This window comes from Cavia porcellus, unplaced genomic scaffold (genome assembly GCF_034190915.1).
Source record: "Cavia porcellus strain 051 isolate PalLab524CR breed Dunkin Hartley unplaced genomic scaffold, mCavPor4.1 scaffold_10, whole genome shotgun sequence".
Classification (NCBI taxonomy): Eukaryota; Metazoa; Chordata; class Mammalia; order Rodentia; family Caviidae; genus Cavia; species Cavia porcellus.
This window is the reverse complement of record NW_026947493.1, coordinates 17,920,727-17,940,041: the sequence shown is the minus strand read 5'-3', so window position 1 is coordinate 17,940,041 and position 19,315 is coordinate 17,920,727. Positions and strand designations below refer to the sequence as shown.

The following is a 19,315-nucleotide window of genomic DNA, read 5'->3' as shown; positions in this document are numbered from 1 at the left end:
AACACACTTGATAGAAAGGCAGAGATTGAGGTCGAGGTACCTGCTGCAAATTGTCTGGACTTCCAGGTGAAAAGATGTTCCTAGAATTTGGCTAAGGGATCAAGCCTTGGAATTTACTTCAAGGTGAGAGATGAAGCCATGAAGGAAAAGAGACTGGCAAGATGAAAAAGACAACACAAAGAATAGTAGAAGTTCTTGAAAACAGTGTGACATCATACACTTTTATGTTTAAATTAAGTAAAATTTTCACACAAGTTCTACATTCCTGTTTAGATACTCTGTAAGTTGTTAGTGGCAACTCTATCAGACAGTTCAAATATGAAATTGTTTCTCTTACTGCTAAAAGTTCTGTTGATTGACAGTGTTATGGAAGCATACAATATAGAAACAAGGAGTGTAAGAGATGAAGGAATTCTGAACATTAGTGAAGTAAGTGGTGTGGTGAGTTTGATTAGACTTAAATAGTAATTACTCCAGTGACTAAGGGATTATTTTATCATGTAAGAAGTCATTGATGTAGGAAATCTAGTGGTTAATGATGAGCTGCTGTCAGACACCTAGATGCCCTTCTGTCTTTGCAGATAGGAGTACATGGTTTCATTTTACCCATCAGCTTACTGCCTAAAGTGTTTGTGGGAGTGCCAGCCATTGCATTTGCATGCCAGACATCAGGAAGATAGGGGAGAAAAAGCAGTAATGATGTCTTAATCTGAGCCTGTTGAAGTAATGCTTCACAAAAACTGGTCATTTAATCTCTCCTACTAGAAGAGGGTCTGAAATCTGTAGTCTTTTAGCTCAGGCATTGCCCTCTCCCCAAGGTTGCAATTCTGTAAATAAAGTAGTAGCAAATGGATATTGTTCAGCAATTGGCAGGCTGTCCTCTGTTGACTGTCAGGCAGAGAAAATGATAAAGCCTCTACTGGCACGTTGGTAATTTTCTTTCATTTCTGAGGTGGATCATTTTCCTTTTCATACAAAATCTTTCTCTGGTTTATGAAGTAAGTAAAATATTGTAGCTTGAAGCAAACATGAGGACTTTGTCATTGTGTCCTAGACACTTCTACAGATAATTAAAGCTCGGGAAAATGTAGTCTGACAGATCTGGCCTGGTAGTCCGAAGGTTTCTCATGATTAAGTGCCAGAAACAGATACGAGCCATTCTGGACGAGGAAGAATTCTGTGTCGTTTTGAAAAAGTGTTAACATATGCTGGCCTCCTAGATTGCATATGTAGACAAGGGCTAAGAATATTGAGTTGTAAAGGTGCATCTTAAGATGAGATGTCTATTAATGAATATAGCCTGTTTTCTTCGCATTCTTTCTCTTCTGTCACTGACAGCAGTGGTTTTCAAAGGGTAGAAAGTCAGGGCCTAAACTTGTTAATTTTATTTTGCCACTGAAGAGTTACTACAAATCTATTTATATTTATATGATCTTTTTGAAGATGCTAAATTTACAAATTTGAAATCTTGGTTATATTTTAGGATAAACTCTCCATGCTCTAAATAGTATCTTTATAGGAATTTACATCTAAGTCAGCATTCCCTTTAACACTCATTCTGTCTAAGATTTCTGAGCAGCTGTCCTATGCAAACACGAGTCCACTTGCATTTCTCCAAGCTGTTATTAACAATATTGACCTTAGAAGGAGGAGTCTGATTGTATAATAGTCATAACTTTCTACAGGAAACCTGGTGATTTATTCCTGAATTCAGAGTAATAGTTTGAGACTAGTCTATTTGGTCCTTCCATTATTCATTCAAATATTTTGTGAGTATCCCTTGTGTAACAGTCAGTTCTAGGTGATGAGAATGTAGCAATAAACAAAATAAAGTACCTGCTGTCATAGGAAGAGACACATGAATTCTGTAGGTAGGCTGTCAGAATTTAGAAAATGTTCATAATTTTAACTGAGATTACATTAAATTAGATTAATTTGTGCAGAATTAACACTAGAAATACTTAATTTCCCATCCATCAACATTATTTCTGACCTATAAATTCTCTGTAGTTTTTAATTCTCCTGTAATTTTTTCTGTTTTTATATATGTCTTGCATAAATGCAAAGATAGGATACTGTTGACACTTCAATAACACAGGTTTTAACTGCACTCGTTCACTTACAGGCATATAGTTTTGGAGATTCATGACAATTCACAAAAACTTGGGAAAGAAATGCATGCCCAGATACAGTAAAAAAATTAAGAAAAAGTTTATCACAAATACATAGAGAATGTACATGTGTCCAGGTGTGGTGGTACATACCTGTAATTCCATAGTGATAATTTTTTTACTTTCCTATCCTTATTCCTTTTATTTCTCTCTCTTATCTGATTTCTCTAGCTAATGATTCCAGAACTATATTGAATAGGAGTGTTAATAGTTGACATTCCTGTCTTGTTCCTGATTTTAGAGTGAAAGCTTTCAGTTTTTGTCCATTTAGTATCATGTTGGCTGTTGGTTTATTGTAGATGGCCTTTATCAGATTGAGGTAAATACCATCTATTCCAGGTTTCTGTAGGGTTTTTATGATAAACAAGTGTTGAACTTTATCAAAAACTTTTTCTGCATCTGTTGAGATGATCATGTGATTTTTGTCTTTGGCTCTGTTGATGGCGTGCATTACATTTATTGATTTGTTCATGTTAAGCCATCCCTGTATTTCTGGGATAAATCCCACTTGGTCATGATGTATAATCTTCTTGATGATTTGCTGCATTCTATTTGCCAGTATTTTATTGAGAATTGTTGCATCAGTGTTTATTAGGGAGGCTGGCTTATAGTTCTCCTTTTTGGTTGGGTCTTTGTCTGGTTTTGGTATCAGTGATATTTGCCTCCAGGAATGAGTTAGGAAAAATTGCTTCCCTTTCAGTTTCACTGAAAAATTTGAGGAGCATTGGCATTAAATCTTCTCTAAATTTCTTATAGAGTTCTGCTGTGAATCCATCAGGACCTGGGCGTTTCTTTGTTACTAAGTTTTTAATTACTAACAAAGTCAATTTCAGTAACTAATACTGGGTTTTTCAAATTGTTATATCATCTTGATTCAGCTTTGGTAATTCATACATTTCTAGAAATCTGTCCATTTCCTCTGTGTTTTCCAACTTATGTGACTAAAGATTTTTGAAGTAGGTATTCATAATCTTCTGAATTGCCATGGAATCTGTAGTAATGTCCCCCTTTTCATTCCTTATTGCGTGGATTTGAATTTTTTCCTCCTTTTTCTTGATAAGGTTGGCTAGAGTTTATCAATTTTGTTTATTCTCTCAAAGAACCAGCTCTTTGATTTATTAATTTTTTGTATTTTTTTCTTAGTCTCAATTGCATTAATTTCTGCTCTGATCTTTATAATTTCCTCTCTTCTATGAGTTTTGGGCTTGATTTGCTCTTCTTTTCCTAGAAGCTTGAGGTGTAACGTTAAGAAGTTTATTTGTGCTCCTTCTGTTTTCCTGATGTGGCAGGTCATTGCTGCATATTTCCCTCTTAGGACTGCTTTCATTGTGTCCCATAGGTTTCAGTATGTTGTATCTGCATTTTCACTGAATTGTAGGTATTGTTTAATTTCTTCTTCAGTTTCATCTGTAACCTATTGATTGTTCAAGAGCTTGTTATTTGATTTCCATGTGTTTATGTAGGTTTTACAATTTCTTTTGCCATTAATTTCCAATTTCAGAACCCTGTGGCCAGATAAAATGCATGGGATAATTTAAATCCCTTTTCATTTACTTAAGAATGTTCTGTAGGCAAATAGATGGTCTATTTGAATATGTACGATACACCTCAAGATTTAGGTTTCTTTTTCTTTTTTTTGAACCAGGGATCAAACTCATGACATTGCGCTTATGCCTTGCTGAGCTAAATCCCAGCCCTGATATATGGTTTATTTTAGAGAGATGTGCAGCTAAGAAGAATGTGTATTCTGATGTGGTTGGGTGGAACACTCTGTAAATGTCTACTAAGTCCATTTGTTAGGTTTGATTCAGTTCAGTTACTTCTCTGCGGACTTTTTGTCTAGTTGATCTATCTCATTATGACAGTGGAGTAGTAAGGTCCCCTATTACAATTGTGTTGTTGCATATTTGGCTTTTGATGTCTATTAGTATTTCTCTTATACAGTTGGGTACTATATAATTATATTTACGATTGTTAGCTCTTCTTTTTGAATTATTCCCCTAACAAGTATGTAGTGACCTGTATCCATTTTTGGTTTGAAGTTTACATTGTCTGCAAACAGAATGGCTACTCCTGCTTTTTTCTGGGTTCCTATTTTATGGAGTATCGTTTTCCATCCTTTGACTTTTAGTCTGTGAGTTTCCTTTTGAGTCAGATGTGTTTCCTATATACGGCATGGTTTTGGATCCTGTTTCTTGACCATTCTGTGAACCTATTTCTTTTAATTGGTGAATTGAGGCCCTTTAATTGCTTGTCTTGTGTGATATTTTCTTTCTGTTGTTGTTCTGGAAATTGTAGTCATTTTTCTCTCTCTCTAGTGTCTTTCAGTACTCAACCCCTCCAGCATTTCTTATTTCTTGATTCTTGATAGTTGTTGTCCTTTCTAGGGTAAGGTGGAATCTTGGCATTGTTTTAATTTTCATCTCTGTAATAACCAGTGATGCTGAACACTTTTTTCATATATATATTTACCACTTGTATTTCTTCATCTGAGAAGCATATGTTCATTTTGGATGCTAACTTTCTGTAGACTTTTTGTCATGAATGGTTGTTGGATTTTGTCAAATGCTTTTTCTGTATCTATTGAGCTGATCCTATCGTTTTTGTCCTTGGATTATGTTAATCTGATGTATTTATTGATATGAGTAGGTTAGATGAATCCTACTTAATCATGATATATAATCTTTTTTGATGGTTTCTATATTCTTTTTGCTAGTATCTTACTGAGAATTTTTATAATTATGTTCACTAAGAAGATTGGCCTCTAGTTCTTTTTGGTTAGATCCTTCTCTGGTTTTGTTATCAAGGTAACGCTTTCCAGAAATGATTTTTGAAATATTGCTTCCCATTAAGTTTCATTAAAGAGTTTCAGCAGTAGTAGAATTAGATTGGGTGATTTAGAATTTTTGTCTTAAAATTTTTTGTGTGTCTTTTTGATTCATCTTTGGTAATTCATATGTGTCTAGGAATCTATCCATTTCTTCTCAGCTTTTCATCTAATTAGAGTATAGGTTCTTAGAGTAAATATTGATGATTGGATTTCTGCAGTCTGTTGTGATTTCACCCTTTTCATTCTTAATTTCATGAATTTGGGCCTTTTTTTAAAAAATCTTTTATTTTAAGGAAAATAAAACCAAGCAAAATAAGGCAGAATAAAGCCAATCAAAGCAAAACAGTGTAAATGATACAGGATTTCAAAACAAGATAATAAGAAGGCAACAGTGGCTACCATAATGCCTCTTGTCCTCAAAATAGCTTCTCATACCATCAGACACAGTAAAATCAGAGCAGAACAGAATAGAACCAATAAAAACAAAACAACACAATACTGGGCTTCAAAACAAGATAATAGTAAATCCAAAATAGCTACCATAATGTCTTGTTATTTTTCAAATAGCTGCTCATGCTATCAGATATAATAAGATCAAACAAGATAAGACAAAATAAAATAATACAGGACTTTAAGGGAATTAACTATGTCTACCATCTTCAGAAGGAATAGCCCATAGATGCTACGTTGTGTGAACTCACATGAAGGAGCTGGCTTCTCGTTCTCTACCCAGCAGCACTCATGGCACTGACTCACAGGAAGAGGCTGGCATTTGGTCTCTACCTGGCGGCCTGTGAATGGAACTGACTCATGAAGGGGCTGGCATCTGATTCTCCCTGTGGCCTGCCAGCTTTGGGTCTTTTCTTTCCTTTTTTTGATAAGGTTGGCCAGGGGGTTATCTGTTTACTGTTTCAAAGAACCTACTCTTCTATTCATTGATTCTTTGTATTATTTTCTTAATCTCAATTGTGTTAATTTCTACTCTGATCTTTATAATTTCCTCCCTCACACATGCTTTGGGTTTAACTTGCTTTTTTGTGAGATCTGGAGGTTCAACATTAGGTTATTTATTTGAGCTCCTCTGTTTTCCTGATGTGGGGATTCACTACTATAAATTTTCTTAATAAGACTGCTTTCATTGTATCCCTTAAGTTCCAATGTTTCGCATTGGTGTTATCATTTAATTGTAAAAACTAATTTCTTCTAATTTTATCCGTGGCCTACTGGTTGTTTACGAGGGTGTTAATTTCCATGTGTTTATGTACTTTTGTATGTTCTCTTGCCTTTGATTTCCAGTTTAATTGTACCATGATTTGATTATATATATATATATATATATATATATATATATGGGGCAATTTCAATTCCTTTGCACTTACTTATGTATATTTTAAGAGCTAGTATATGATCTGTTTTGGAGAAAGTGTCAGGTGCTGCTGAGAAGAATGCATTCTGTTGTTTGGTGGAACATTCTATAGATATCTGCTGAGTTCGTTTGTTTGAGAGTTTGATTCATTTTGATAGTTTTTGTTGATGTTTTTGTTTAGTTGATCTATTTGTGCCAGTGGGGTATTGAGGTTGCCCGTTACGGTTGTGTTAGCCTTTACCTGATTTTTCATGTCCATTAGTGTTGTTTTGTACAGTTGTGTATGCCAGTATTTGATGCATATTTACTTATAATTGTTCTCTTCCTTTTGGGGGTTGTTTCTTTATGTATATAGTGACCTTTGTCCATTTTCGTCACCCTTGGCTTGAAATCCACTAAGTCTTCAAATAGAATAGCTACCCCTGCATTAGTCCAGATTCCTGTGGCGCATGGGGTATTGTTTTCCATTCTTTGACTTTCAGTCTATGAAGTTCTTTTTGGCTAAATATGGTTTTTTATATGCAATATATTGTTGGATCTTGTTTCTCAATGCATTCTGTCAATCTTTTCCTTGTGATTGGTAAATTGAGACCTTTCACAGTGATAGTTATAATGGACATGTATTGATTTATCCTTGTCATACATATTTTCCTGTGGTTGATTCTGTTTTTTTTTCCTTTTTTGTTTAACTGCTTGCCTTGCCTGGTGTGCTCATTCTATTGGGATTCATGGAATTACTGTCTCGTCTTTTTGTAGAATATCCTTCAGAACTTTTTGGAGCATTAGTTTGGTGGTCATGAATTTAATCAAGTATTCTTTGTCCTGGAAGTATCTTTTTTCTCCACCAATTTTGAAAGACAGTCTTTCAGGGTATATCAGTCTGGGTTGGAGATTGTTTTCTTTTGGGGCTTGAAGTATTTCCTCCAAGCTATCCTTGACTTAAGGACTTGAGTTGAGAAATCTGTGATTCTAATGGGTTTTCCTTCACAGGTGATTTCTTTTTCTAATGAATTTTTATCATTCCATTTTTTTATGTTGAGTTCCTGGAATCTTGACTATTACTTGCTTTGGTATGGGTTTTTTTCCCTCTGATCATGCCTGTTTGGAGTTCTGTATATCTCTAAGCCCTCATCTGTATCCCAACTTGTAATGTTCCTATTCTTAAATGGTTTTTGAAATTAGACTTTTCTGACTCCCTTGTGTTTCAAGATAGTTCCAAACTGACTAGTTTCCTGTCACCATGTAACACTTGTGAATGCATGCCAAAGGATAGATACAAAACAGTAATGAGCCAGGAATATAATCCTAGCTCTCTGGAGGCTGAGGCAGGAGGATCACTGCAAATTCAAGGCTACTCTCAGCACATAGCAAGTTCAAGGCCAGCATAGGGAGACCTACCTCAAAAACTAAAAATACAAGACAATAAATGTCCTATTCCAAATGTGTAGTTACACGGGTCATTGTATTTCTGCCTAGTTCTCTTTGTCATACACTGGCAATTCATACATCTTACTTATGAAAGTTGTTTTATCATGCTGTGTTTCCTACATTTCAGCTCCCAAATTGAGAATACGTACAATATGTGTGAATATTTTCAGATTTTGTCAGCTTTGGGCCTCACTTGGTTCTCTTTTTAACTTTTTAGGCACTAATATAAGTGATGAGGATTTTCTTTTGTTGGAGCTTTTGCATTGGTTTAAGGAGGAATTTTTTCACTGGGTAAATGATATTTCATGCACCAAATGTGGTGGAAAGACTAGATCTAGAGATAAATCATTAATGCCCAATGAGGATGAGCTAAAATGGGGTGCACATCTTGTAGAAGATCATTACTGTGATGCATGTCAGCTCAACAATCGATTCCCAAGGTAGGTACCCAGAAATTAAACTTATGTAATCTCTTAATGGAAAGATTAGAAGCAAATTTTTATTAGACAAGCTCTTAAATCTTCATCTAAACTATTAGAAATACGTTTTTTAAGAACAGAGGTCTGCAATGACTGGTAGGCTAAACCCAGCCCATACTTGTTTTTGTAAATAATGTTTTATTAGAATACAACCATGCAGATTCATTTGCTTAGAGTCCGTAACTGTTTTCAGGCTACAAGAGTTGAAAATTGGTGAGAGACCATACCATTACAAACTCTAATATTCTTTTTTTACTCTTTTTACAGGAAATTTGTTGCTCTACACATTTTGAGCATAGTCACAGTATTTTCAGTTCTCCAAATCATGTATTCTTTTAATACATGATTTTTAATTTTCTGATAGTACTGATGTACAATAAAAATACTAATGAGAAATTCTGATCATTGTGATAGTAAATACAATAACTGAAAATAATCATGACATTATAATAAAGGAAGTATAAGTGGAGTGTAATGCAATCATATTATTTTCTTATAAAGGTAGAAATTTGTTTTAATTAGGAAAAACCCACCCAACCTGACCTACCTCTTATATCACTAATTTTTAAATAAGAAAAATTTAATTTTTCAATTAATTTTTCCATCTTTTAATGTATAAGACTCATGTCAGATTTTGTAATTAGCAAAAGTTACAAAGTTTGTTTGTATTATCATGCAAGAAAAGATACCATGTTCTTTCTAGTTGTGGGCTGGCTTAGGAATTCAGTTCTGTCCTTAATTTGGAATAGGCCTGTTATATACAAAATATAGGCTAAATAATAGCTAATACGCAATAATTATCTATAGTGTTGTTTCTTCATTGAGCATATACTGTACAACCCTTCTGCAGAGATGAGTAGATAAGAGATTAGTATATATATATATATATATATATATATATACACACATATATATATATATCCTCATAAATTCTTGGATTTTAAACTAATAATGCAGTATAGACTGGTACAAACTAGCATAGATACTAATGCAAAATATTTCCTTTTTAATAATTTTCTTGTTTTATTTGTAGGTATTTTCAGTATCAGGCTGGGATAATAAATGCTTTTTTGTTTTTTCAGTACAGAGGATCCAACCAAAAGCCTCAAGCATGCTAGATAAACCTTCTGTCATTTATGTGTACTTCCAGCCCTACCAGACCTAAACACTATTAATTAGAGACCAGTCTTTTTTTTTTGACTCAAGGAGAGTTTGAGGATCCAACCAGAGGGTTACACATGCCAAGCGCGCGCGCACGCACGCACACACACACACACACACACACACACACACACACTGTCACTGAGCTGAGGATCCAACCAGAGGGTTACACATGCCAAGCACACACAGACACACACACACACACACACACACACACACACACACAGAGACACACACACTGTCACTGAGCTACACCGTGCCCCTCATCTGATTCGTTTGTCTTGGCACAAGTAGCATATACAGAAGATGGAGTCATAGGATATTCTGATTTTGTTACTATGCTTCAATTTAAATTCATATCTTGCCAGGTGTCATGGTGCAGGCCTGTAGTCCCAGCACTCAGAAGGCTGAGACAAGAGGATCGCCATGAGTTTGAGGCTAGCCGGGGCTACATAGTGAGTTCAAGGCCACCCTGAGCTACACATCGAGACCTTGTCTCAAATAAATAAATGCATACATGCATACATACATACATACACACACACCTTTTTCAGTTAATTAACTAAGTTGTAAATGCATTTAATTTAGTTTAAGCAAAAGTATCTGCTCAACAAATTTGTTACTACAGAGCCAGCTCACTGATTCCCATTCTTTTACCTCTTTTGCCTGCTGGGCTCATGGATGACATCTGTAGTTAGCTGAAGCACTTTTCCTGCTTACCAACTCAAAAGCCTTCTCGTTACCATGTGGAAATTTGTTATCCTCCATTTTGATGACAATTTTATAATTAGAGTAACTTTGTTTTTGTTTTTGAGACAGGGTCTTGCTATGTAGTTCAGGGTGCCCTTGAACTCACCACATAACCTGGATTGGCTTCAAACTCATAGCAGTCCTCCTGCTTCAGCCTTCCCAGTGCTGGGATCACAGGCATGCACCACCATGTCTGGCAATTGAAGTACCTTTTATGCTGAAGACATCTTTGAAAACAATTTCCAAATTAGCAAGCACTTTTAATACTTGAGAAGAATAAAAATTTAATCAAAGTGATAATTAGAAAGGAAACCAGCTTTTAAGTAAAATTAACCTAAAGTCTTTATTGAGTAACTTAAAGTCATTTATTTTTTAACACAGTGAGTTAATTACTACTAGTTGCTAATGTTTAATGCTTAGACTTCCTACAGAATCTGTATATGCAAACTTGTATTTCAAAACTCACTTCACATATGAGTTCTCTTCTTAAATCACTTTTCACAAAAGTGTATAAGACTTACTGTAAAGTTTCTGTCTCATTCTGCTACAAAGTAAAAATGTATTAATGCTTCTCCCTATAGGACTGTGAACTCCTTGAAGACATTGCCACTGTTTAAAAGTCACTTCTTGGGGGGCTGGGGATTTAGCTCAGCGGCATAAGCACCTGCCTGGCAAGTGCGAAATTGTGAGTTCAATCCCTGGTACCACAAAAAAGAAAAGCATCTACAAGTCACTTTTCAACAAAGATTGTAGCACAGTGTCTTACATATTCTAGGTCTTTCCATTGATATTTAAAAATAGGGAATTAAACATGATTAATAATTATCATAGAGATAATACACATTTTTAAAAATTTTATTTTGATAGCATATAAAAGCTATTGACTTTTTGTTGTTGTTTTGTTAAACCAGATACAACAACCCCGAGAAGCTTTTGGAGACAAGATGTGGACGGTGTGGCGAGTGGGCCAATTGTTTCACACTGTGCTGCCGAGCTTTAGGGTTCGAGGCTCGCTATGTTTGGGATTACACAGGTACAGAATGTGCATGAATGGAGAAGCAACATGGCTTTGTATATACAGCTTAAGTTTACTCTCTGAACTCATCAGTTTTTCATATTTCCCTGTTGCTGTTAGCTTCCATTTGTCATCTATAAAATACCACTAATAACTAACCTCAGGTTTTTAGAAGAAAACAAGATTTTTATAATATACCAGCACAGTGTCGGTACTATATTTGTACTATATTCTTTTATTAACGCTTTACCATGGCACTTATAGTAATGTTTTTGCATAGATAAGAGTGTATAGTTATGTGCTATAGAAGTCTTCATTATTAGAGGGGTTACTATAAATGATTTAGTAAAGAAATCATTACAAAAATTGTGTTAAGGAAAGCCAAATGATAGATATCTTTATCGTCTTTATTTAGAAATAACTTGTGTTGTCTACATGTTAAAAAGTTGTTTTTCTTCTTTTACAGTTCTGTGTGTTTTCAGTGTTGTTATTTGTAGAATCAAATGAAACCTTCAGTTAATATTTATTCTTTCATAGTCAAACAATGATGAGAAATTCAGTTATACTGCCTGGTGTTTCTACATTTTAGGGGCCAGAGAAACATACTGAAATTTCAAAAATAGTATTAATTTCCTTCACACTGGTAAACTGAGGCTGATAATTTTGATACTCTGTTTAATATGTTTGCCTCTTTAGAGGATACATGTTTTTATTGTCTAAAATTTACTACATTAAAAGTGATTATTCTAGTCTGGTATGCACCACAAAGTGCTCACTTTCAGAGCTAAAGTTTACAATATTACGATTTATGTGATCCTTAAGAGTTAGTGTTAGATGTTGGAAGCCATTGTGGTTTTATATGCATAAGTCTTTTTCCTTATTTTTCCCCTTTACTTACTTGAGTAGACCATGTTTGGACAGAAGTCTATTCTGCTTCTCAGCAGCGGTGGCTACACTGTGATGCATGTGAAGATGTCTGTGATAAACCACTCCTTTATGAAACAGGATGGGGCAAAAAGCTTTCCTATGTCATTGCATTTTCTAAAGATGAGGTAGGACATTTTGTGGCTCTTTTAATAGGTGTATAGTGGATATTGCTATGGTTTTCTTTTGTACTTTGCTAATGACACGTAATACTGAGCACCTTTTTATGTATTTGCCATTCGTATCTTGCTGTTGGCTGATATTTCCCCTTGTTTTCTCATTGTTGAGTTTTGAGAATTCTTTATTCTTATGTAAGCACTGTATCAGATATGTGATTTGCCAAAGTTTTTCACTAGCTTTTGATGCTCTTTAATGACTTTTGAAGAAACCAAATCAATGAAGGCCAGTTGGCCTGTGTATTTTTTTTTATAGACTGTGCCATTTAATGTTGTAGCTTAGAAATTTTTGTCTAGTCCAGGTCATAATATATCTCTCACTTTTTAAAGAAACTTTACATTTTTAGATTTACACCTGCAATCCATTTTTATTTAATATTTGCATATTGGCCCAAGCACAGATTGAAATTCATTTTTGGCACATGGTTAATGAATTGTTTTAGCACCATTTGTTGCGAAGATTCCTTTTTTTTTTTTTAACCATAGCCCAGGCTGGCCTCAAATTCACAGCAATCCTTCAGCATCCTCAGTGCTGGGATTACAAGCATGTGGCACCACACCACACCTTTTTCCATTGAATTAGCATTACACCATTATCAAAAATAAGTTCTATAATACAAATTGAATACAATAAAATTAAGTTTTTACTTGTTTAATTAGTAGAATAGGCTTTGTGCATAAATCTTAAAAAGCTAGTATTCTGAAGTTTTCACCTTTTATCAAAGCGTTTCTTGGAAGTATATCTGTTAAGAAATATGTTAAAAATCAGCATATTCTCTTCAGCTTCCTTCACAGGTTTTTAAAGTTTAAACAAAACAGTATGTCTTGGGGTTGGGGATTTAGCTCAGCAGCATAAGCACCTGCCTTGCAAGCAGGCGGTTGTGAGTTCGATCCCCAGTACCGATAAAAAAAAAAAGTACTTATCAAATAAAGGTTGATAGTTATAATCTTATTAAATATTTATAATGTTATCTGTTTCAGGTAGTTGATGTCACTTGGAGATATTCTTGTAAACATGAAGAAGTGATCTCCAGAAGAACTGCAATAACAGAAGAATTACTTCGTGAGACTATTAATGGGCTTAATAAGCAGGTATATGTTATGGTTTGTGTCTAGATGTCCACCCAGCACCTCATGCAGTCATGAGAGTTGGGCTTTTCAGAGGTGGCTGAATCTAGAGTTTATGATTGAATCATTGTCCACTGATGGAATTAAGGATGTGAGTCCCCACACCCACGCTAGGGTGAGAAGCCTGCATACAGTATAAGGGACTGAAAGAAGCTTGTCCTGTGTCTTCCCTTTGCTTGTTCACTGTATAGCCAAGGCTGGTTTCAAACTCATGGTAGTGCTCGTGCCTCAACCTCCCCAGTGCTAGGATTGCAGATGTGTGCCGTCACACCTATAATCCTAACAGTGACTACTTCTGTGGAGAGGAAGAATTCAGGGTGTCTAAAATGGAAAGTTCATTTTAATACTTCTTCTATAGGGAAATATTTAATTCTATACTCATGGATTTTTTTTTAAAATTTAAAAGTAAACTAATTTTGCTTCTGGCTAGCAGCCAGAATAGGGCAGATCACCTTAACCTAGTGATGACATTCATAGTGAGGTCTCAGTTTATTTTGAATTTTTTCTTATTTCTCATGTATAACCCTAGGGGATTAAAACCTGAAAACTTGGAGCATTTGTTAGAAACCTTTGTCTCAGAAAACTGTTACATTGCTAATTTATTTTCTCTTTTGCACTTCGATTCTGCTAAGAAGGTTGCTTTGTTTTTTAGCACTTTGATCACCAGTTTGTGCCTAATTTTCCAGCCTTTTCTCCTCAGCTACTTAATAATTAGCAAAAGCCTGGAGGTAGAGAGGGGTACAGAAAGTTCTCTTCAACTCATTTCATTTCGTCTCTTAGTATTTTGACTTTTCAAGTTCTAGCTATCTCGGTAGCTGTCTGTTGCATCCAAGCAAGTGTTTGAATATGTGTGTATGTGTTTCTCTATCTTTTTTTAGCAAGGATTTGACAAAACACAACTGTCTTAATTACTTTTCCTCATTGCTGAGACAAAAACCTGTCACTCAAAGATAAAAGAGGAAAAAATTTATTTTGCTTACAGTTTGTAGAGCTTTCAGTTCATAGTTGGTTGGCTCCAAGGCAGGAGGCATGGCAGAGCACCATCACAGTTCTAAGGCAGGTAAAAGACAGCAAAAAGAAGCAAACTATAACAGCTTCTTTCTGCCCCTTTTATATTCTGTTCAGGCTACCAAGTTTAGGGTGATACCAAATCACTAAGTGGACTAATATAGTCATCACACACTCTTAATCCCAGCATCACACATTGAGAATTCAGTCACCTCTGAAAAAGTCCCACCTGTGATTTCATGAGGCATTGGGTGACGTCTAAACCCAAACCATAATATTCCACCCACAAAGGCTCATACACATCGTTTTACACAGGAGTTGCCAAAATGCTAATAGTTTCAGCACTGCTAAAAAGTGCAAGTTCAGGGCTGGAGACTTAGCTCAGCTGGTGTAAGTACTTGCCTAGCAAGCACAAGGTTATGAGTTCAATCCTTGGTACCAGAAAAAAAAAAGTGCAAGTTCAAAGTTTCCTCTGAGATTTAAGGCAAACTTGGCGGAAAACTCCTATATAAATACAAAGTTTAAAAACTTCCAACGTACAGTGGTACAAGTTAAACATTTGTCTTCCATAAGGTACATAAAAGAGCATAAGAAGGGTTGGGAACAAAGCAAGGCCAAAATTCAGCAGGGCAAAAGATTAAATATTATAGTTCTATCCAGGATCCCTGGCAGTCTTTGGCAAGATACAAATTTCAAAGGACTTGAGTGCCTTCACTCCTACAGCAGTGCTGGTTGCAGCTCTCACAGCTGCTTTTCTAGGTTCACTCCTTACAGCTTTTCTCTGTTGATTCATTTTCCTGGCTTCTCCAGCCTCCGTCTGGAGTCTCCACTGCACCTTTGGCTTCACACTCACAGTGTCACACACTGCTCTCTCTGAAGCATGCTGCCTTCTTGTGAAATTGGAATGGAAGCCTTCCTCACCCCACAACTCTTAAATTCTATGTGCACCTAAAACCAGCACCACATAGTTGATGCCAGGGTCTGCTGCCAGCTGAAGGAGTAGCCAGTCTTCCTTCTTTCTTGGATGTAAAGACTGAGTGCCTGGATTGCTAGAGACTCTGATTCCAGTCCTGAGGATCAGATTCTCTAGACCACTGTCATTTTGGAACATGATGCTCTGGGACTTCTCAAAAAGTCGTTCTACCTTTGCAACTCTGAGGCTGCAAAGGCTGGAGTCCTGCTAGTTCTTGTGATATTCTCAGGCCATCTTTTCTGTTGTCTTCTCCTGAAAAACTGCCTTTTTCTTGCTAGTCTTTTTAGTGACCAGTTTCTCTTCTGTTCCATCTTTGCAGACTACAGTTTTACTGGAACTTCCTTTCTGGCCACACTCAACAGTTTGAATCATTCTCCTGAGCTCTTTACTCTTGATTTTCAATGTGGATCAGGACAGAAGCCTCGAACTATAGCCATGTAACAGCTTCAACATTAGACTGCCTTGAAATGTCTCCTCCCAGCTAATTAATCACTGCTCTATCTCAGTCTCAGGCAGTCTCTGAATATGAGCAAAATGCAGACAGATCTTATGCCAAGCCATAACACACATTGTCCAGAGTCTAATACCCAATGTAGTCATTCTTTCCAGCAGAAATTTCACAAGCCTAGGCTTTACCAGCAGTATTTATATCACCATTCAGTTCTCTGAGCTCTGACCAGAATGTCCCATCAAGTACAACCTTAGACTTTCCAGTGCTGCTTTTTCAGCCAGGATCTCTGAACTTTTCCAAATTCTTCTCATAAGACAATTTCAGAGGCTCCTGAACCACATAGTCAGATATAGTTACAGCAATAACCCCCTTATCGGGTATCAAATTCTGTCTTTCTTTTTCTCATTGCTGAGACAAAATATTTAACATCCAGAGTTAAAAGAGTGACAGTTTATTTATCTCATAGTTTATACAGATTTCAGTCCTCAATAGCTGGCTCCAGGGCAGGTTGGCTTAGCAGACAGACATTACAGAGCAGAAACAGTTCACGGTGTGTAGAAGGTTAAGCAAGTGACTGATGACAAGTGACAGACTACAAGTAACTAGCAAGCGAGGACCTCTTTCTGTCCTTTACATTGTATCCAGGCTACCCATCCTTAGGGTGGATAATACCCTTAATCCTAGCATCATTAATTCAAGCATTGCACCATGAGTCAGATACATTCTCTCAATCCAACCACATCTGAAAGAGCCCCACCTATAACTGCCTGAGGCTTTGGGGGCCATCAAAACTCAATCTATAATTCCCTGCCTCTGGCCCCCTAAAAACTCATGCACATCCCTTTATCTCCAAGAGTTGCCAAAATACTAACAGTGTCACTATTGCTGAAAAATCTTAAGTCTAAAGTCTCCACAAAGATTTAAGGCAGTCTCTTAATTGCAAGCCCCTATACAGGAGAAGGAAGTTAAATACTTCCAGAAGTCAGTGGCATAAGATACACATTTCTGTTCCAAAACATACAAATTAGGAACACAGAAAGGAATAGGAACAAAACAAGTCCAAAACCTTGCAGGGAAAACATTAACTCCTGTAATTCCATGTCTAGCATTTGAGGCAGTCTGTGTTAAGATATGAACTCCAAAGGGCTTAGGTTGACCTATGCCTGTAGTACTGCTAGTGGTTTTAGTAGCTCCCGTGGCTTCTCTCTTGGGCCTGCTCTGCTCCCTCCTTGCAGTTTTCCTCAGACGATCTACATTCCTGGCTTTTCCAAACTTCTGATTTCTCTACTGCATTTTCAGTTTCACACTGGGAGATTCATGTATTACCCTCTCAGGCACACATTATAGCCTCCCTGGCTTTCCTTTGAAATCCAGGTGAAGCCTTTCTGACCTCACTCCTGGTGCCAAATTCTGTCTTAGTTAGTCTTCCTCATTGCTGCACTAAAATGCCTGAAATCTGACATTAAAGGAGGGAAGATTTATTTACAGTTTGTAGAGGTTTTAGTTCCTTATTAGCTGACTCCAAAGGCAGATAGCATGGCATAGGGGCATTATAGAGGAAAAACAGTTCAAGGCAGGCAGAAGACAGCAAGGCAAGCAAGCTACTCGTGACCAGCAACAATAGCAGCTTGTTTCTGCTCTTTTTATATTCTGTCTAGGCCACCTCGTTTAGGATAAGTGTCAAACCAATCAGTGGAATAATTTGTAGTCATACACTTTTAATCCCATCATCACACATTGTAGATCCAGCCACCTCTGAAAAAGCCTTGTGTATGACTGCATGAGGCTTTGCGGGAACACCAAGATGCAAGCCACAACAGTAGCTTAATCCATCATAGCCAAAATAGAATGTGCTATATCTCCATTCTAAATCTGGATTAATAGAAGTGATGTAAACATATGTGTGTTGAATGATTTCTCGACATAAAATTAACTTTCCTCAGTGTCCTGTTTTCCAAATAATATGTATATGAAAATCAAGTTGGTCACTTCTTTTAAGACCTCATAAAATAAAAATGTTATATTTTAATTACATTCTTGCTTAGATTTGGACTTCTACATTCCCTTAATATTATCTTTTTTTAAAATATTAATGACAGAGACAACTATCTTTATCAGAAAATAGAAGAAAAGAACTTCTACAGAGGATAATTGTGGAGCTTGTTGAATTTATATCTCCCAGAACCCCTAAACCTGGAGAATTTGGTGGAAGAATATCTGGGTCATTGGCTTGGAGAGTAGCTCGAGGTGAAGTGAGGCTAGAGGTATTTAATTTATTCTAGAATGATAGTCCTTTATTACTTTATGCTTATTATATAATATGTTCTTTGCTTACAGAAAAAATCCATTGGTCGTGGTCTTTGTGTTATTATTTGGAAATGGAAAAAGTGAAGAAAAGTGATAATTGATTGAAATAGTATAATCATAAAAGAATTAGCACAGTACTCTAAAGTAGAATTTTCCCATTTCCACCTTTCTGTTCTTAGCACAAAAAAACTTTTACTAAAGAATAAACAGAAGAGTACACATAATATATTTCTCAACAAGTTTTTACAAATTGAGCAGCTACATGATATCTCAGTTCATGAACTTAATTCATTGCATGATTTTGGAAATGATGGCTACATTTGTGTTGTGCAGCAAAGATGGCTGCAGTCATTTTTGTCACACAGTACATAACTTACAAACAAAAACAAGTTTTTGCCCAATGCTTTTATTTGCAAACCAAATTATTTACAAACATAAATGTCCATTAAACAAAGTACTGCTGCATATATTCAATCATCAAAAGAAACAGTAGATCACCAGAACCCCAGAAATAAGCATGAGTTTCTTTCCAATAGCTATTTTCCACTCCATAAAAATAACTAGTTACTAACATCACATCTTAGTTTTTACCTCTTCTTCTGTAGGTAAATAAATAGATGACCTCATGTAATGCATACTTTTTGTGTATAGCTTTTTTTCACACATTATAGTAGTGAAATTCATATGTAATGCAATATGTAAACATATTCTCTTTCTTGTATAATATTCCATTGTGTGGATCTGATGTTTAGTTGCTTTTCTCATTACTAGGACAAAATACCTGACACCTACAGGTTGAAAAAAGAAAGGTTTATTTTTGCTCACAATTTATAGAAGTTTTAGTCCATACTAACCTGACTCCCAGGCAGGGTGACACTGCAGAGGAGAAACAGTTCATTGTGTGTCAGGCAGAAGGCAGCAAGCAGCAGCCTCTCCTTCCCTTTGTCCCATCCAGGCTATACAGACCTTTTGGGTAGTTCTGCTCACACCATCTCATTATCCACACCCAAAAGTATGATAAATTAAAGGACTAATCTATTACCGCACACCCTTGATCCCAGGATCACACACTCTAGATCTGTCCACCTCTGAAAAGCTCCACCTATGAGTGCGTGAGGCTTGGGGGTCATCTGCACACATGCTACAAC

At 36.1% G+C, this 19,315-nt stretch overlaps 1 protein-coding gene across 4 annotated transcripts in view; it reads left to right on the top strand.

Moving 5' to 3' along the window:
* Nucleotides 1-19,315, top strand: part of Ngly1 (N-glycanase 1) — a 73,037-nt gene that overhangs the window by 39,075 nt on the left and 14,647 nt on the right. For 3 of the 4 annotated variants that reach the window (XM_063257041.1, XM_063257042.1, XM_063257040.1), the window contains 5 exons: nucleotides 8,013-8,235; nucleotides 11,097-11,218; nucleotides 12,107-12,252; nucleotides 13,282-13,392; nucleotides 17,960-18,124. In XM_063257041.1, the coding sequence (XP_063113111.1) occupies nucleotides 8,013-8,235; nucleotides 11,097-11,218; nucleotides 12,107-12,252; nucleotides 13,282-13,392; nucleotides 17,960-18,124 (767 nt within the window). The remainder of the gene's footprint in view (nucleotides 1-8,012; nucleotides 8,236-11,096; nucleotides 11,219-12,106; nucleotides 12,253-13,281; nucleotides 13,393-17,959; nucleotides 18,125-19,315) is intronic. The other variant, XM_003479996.5, reaches the window with a different exon arrangement.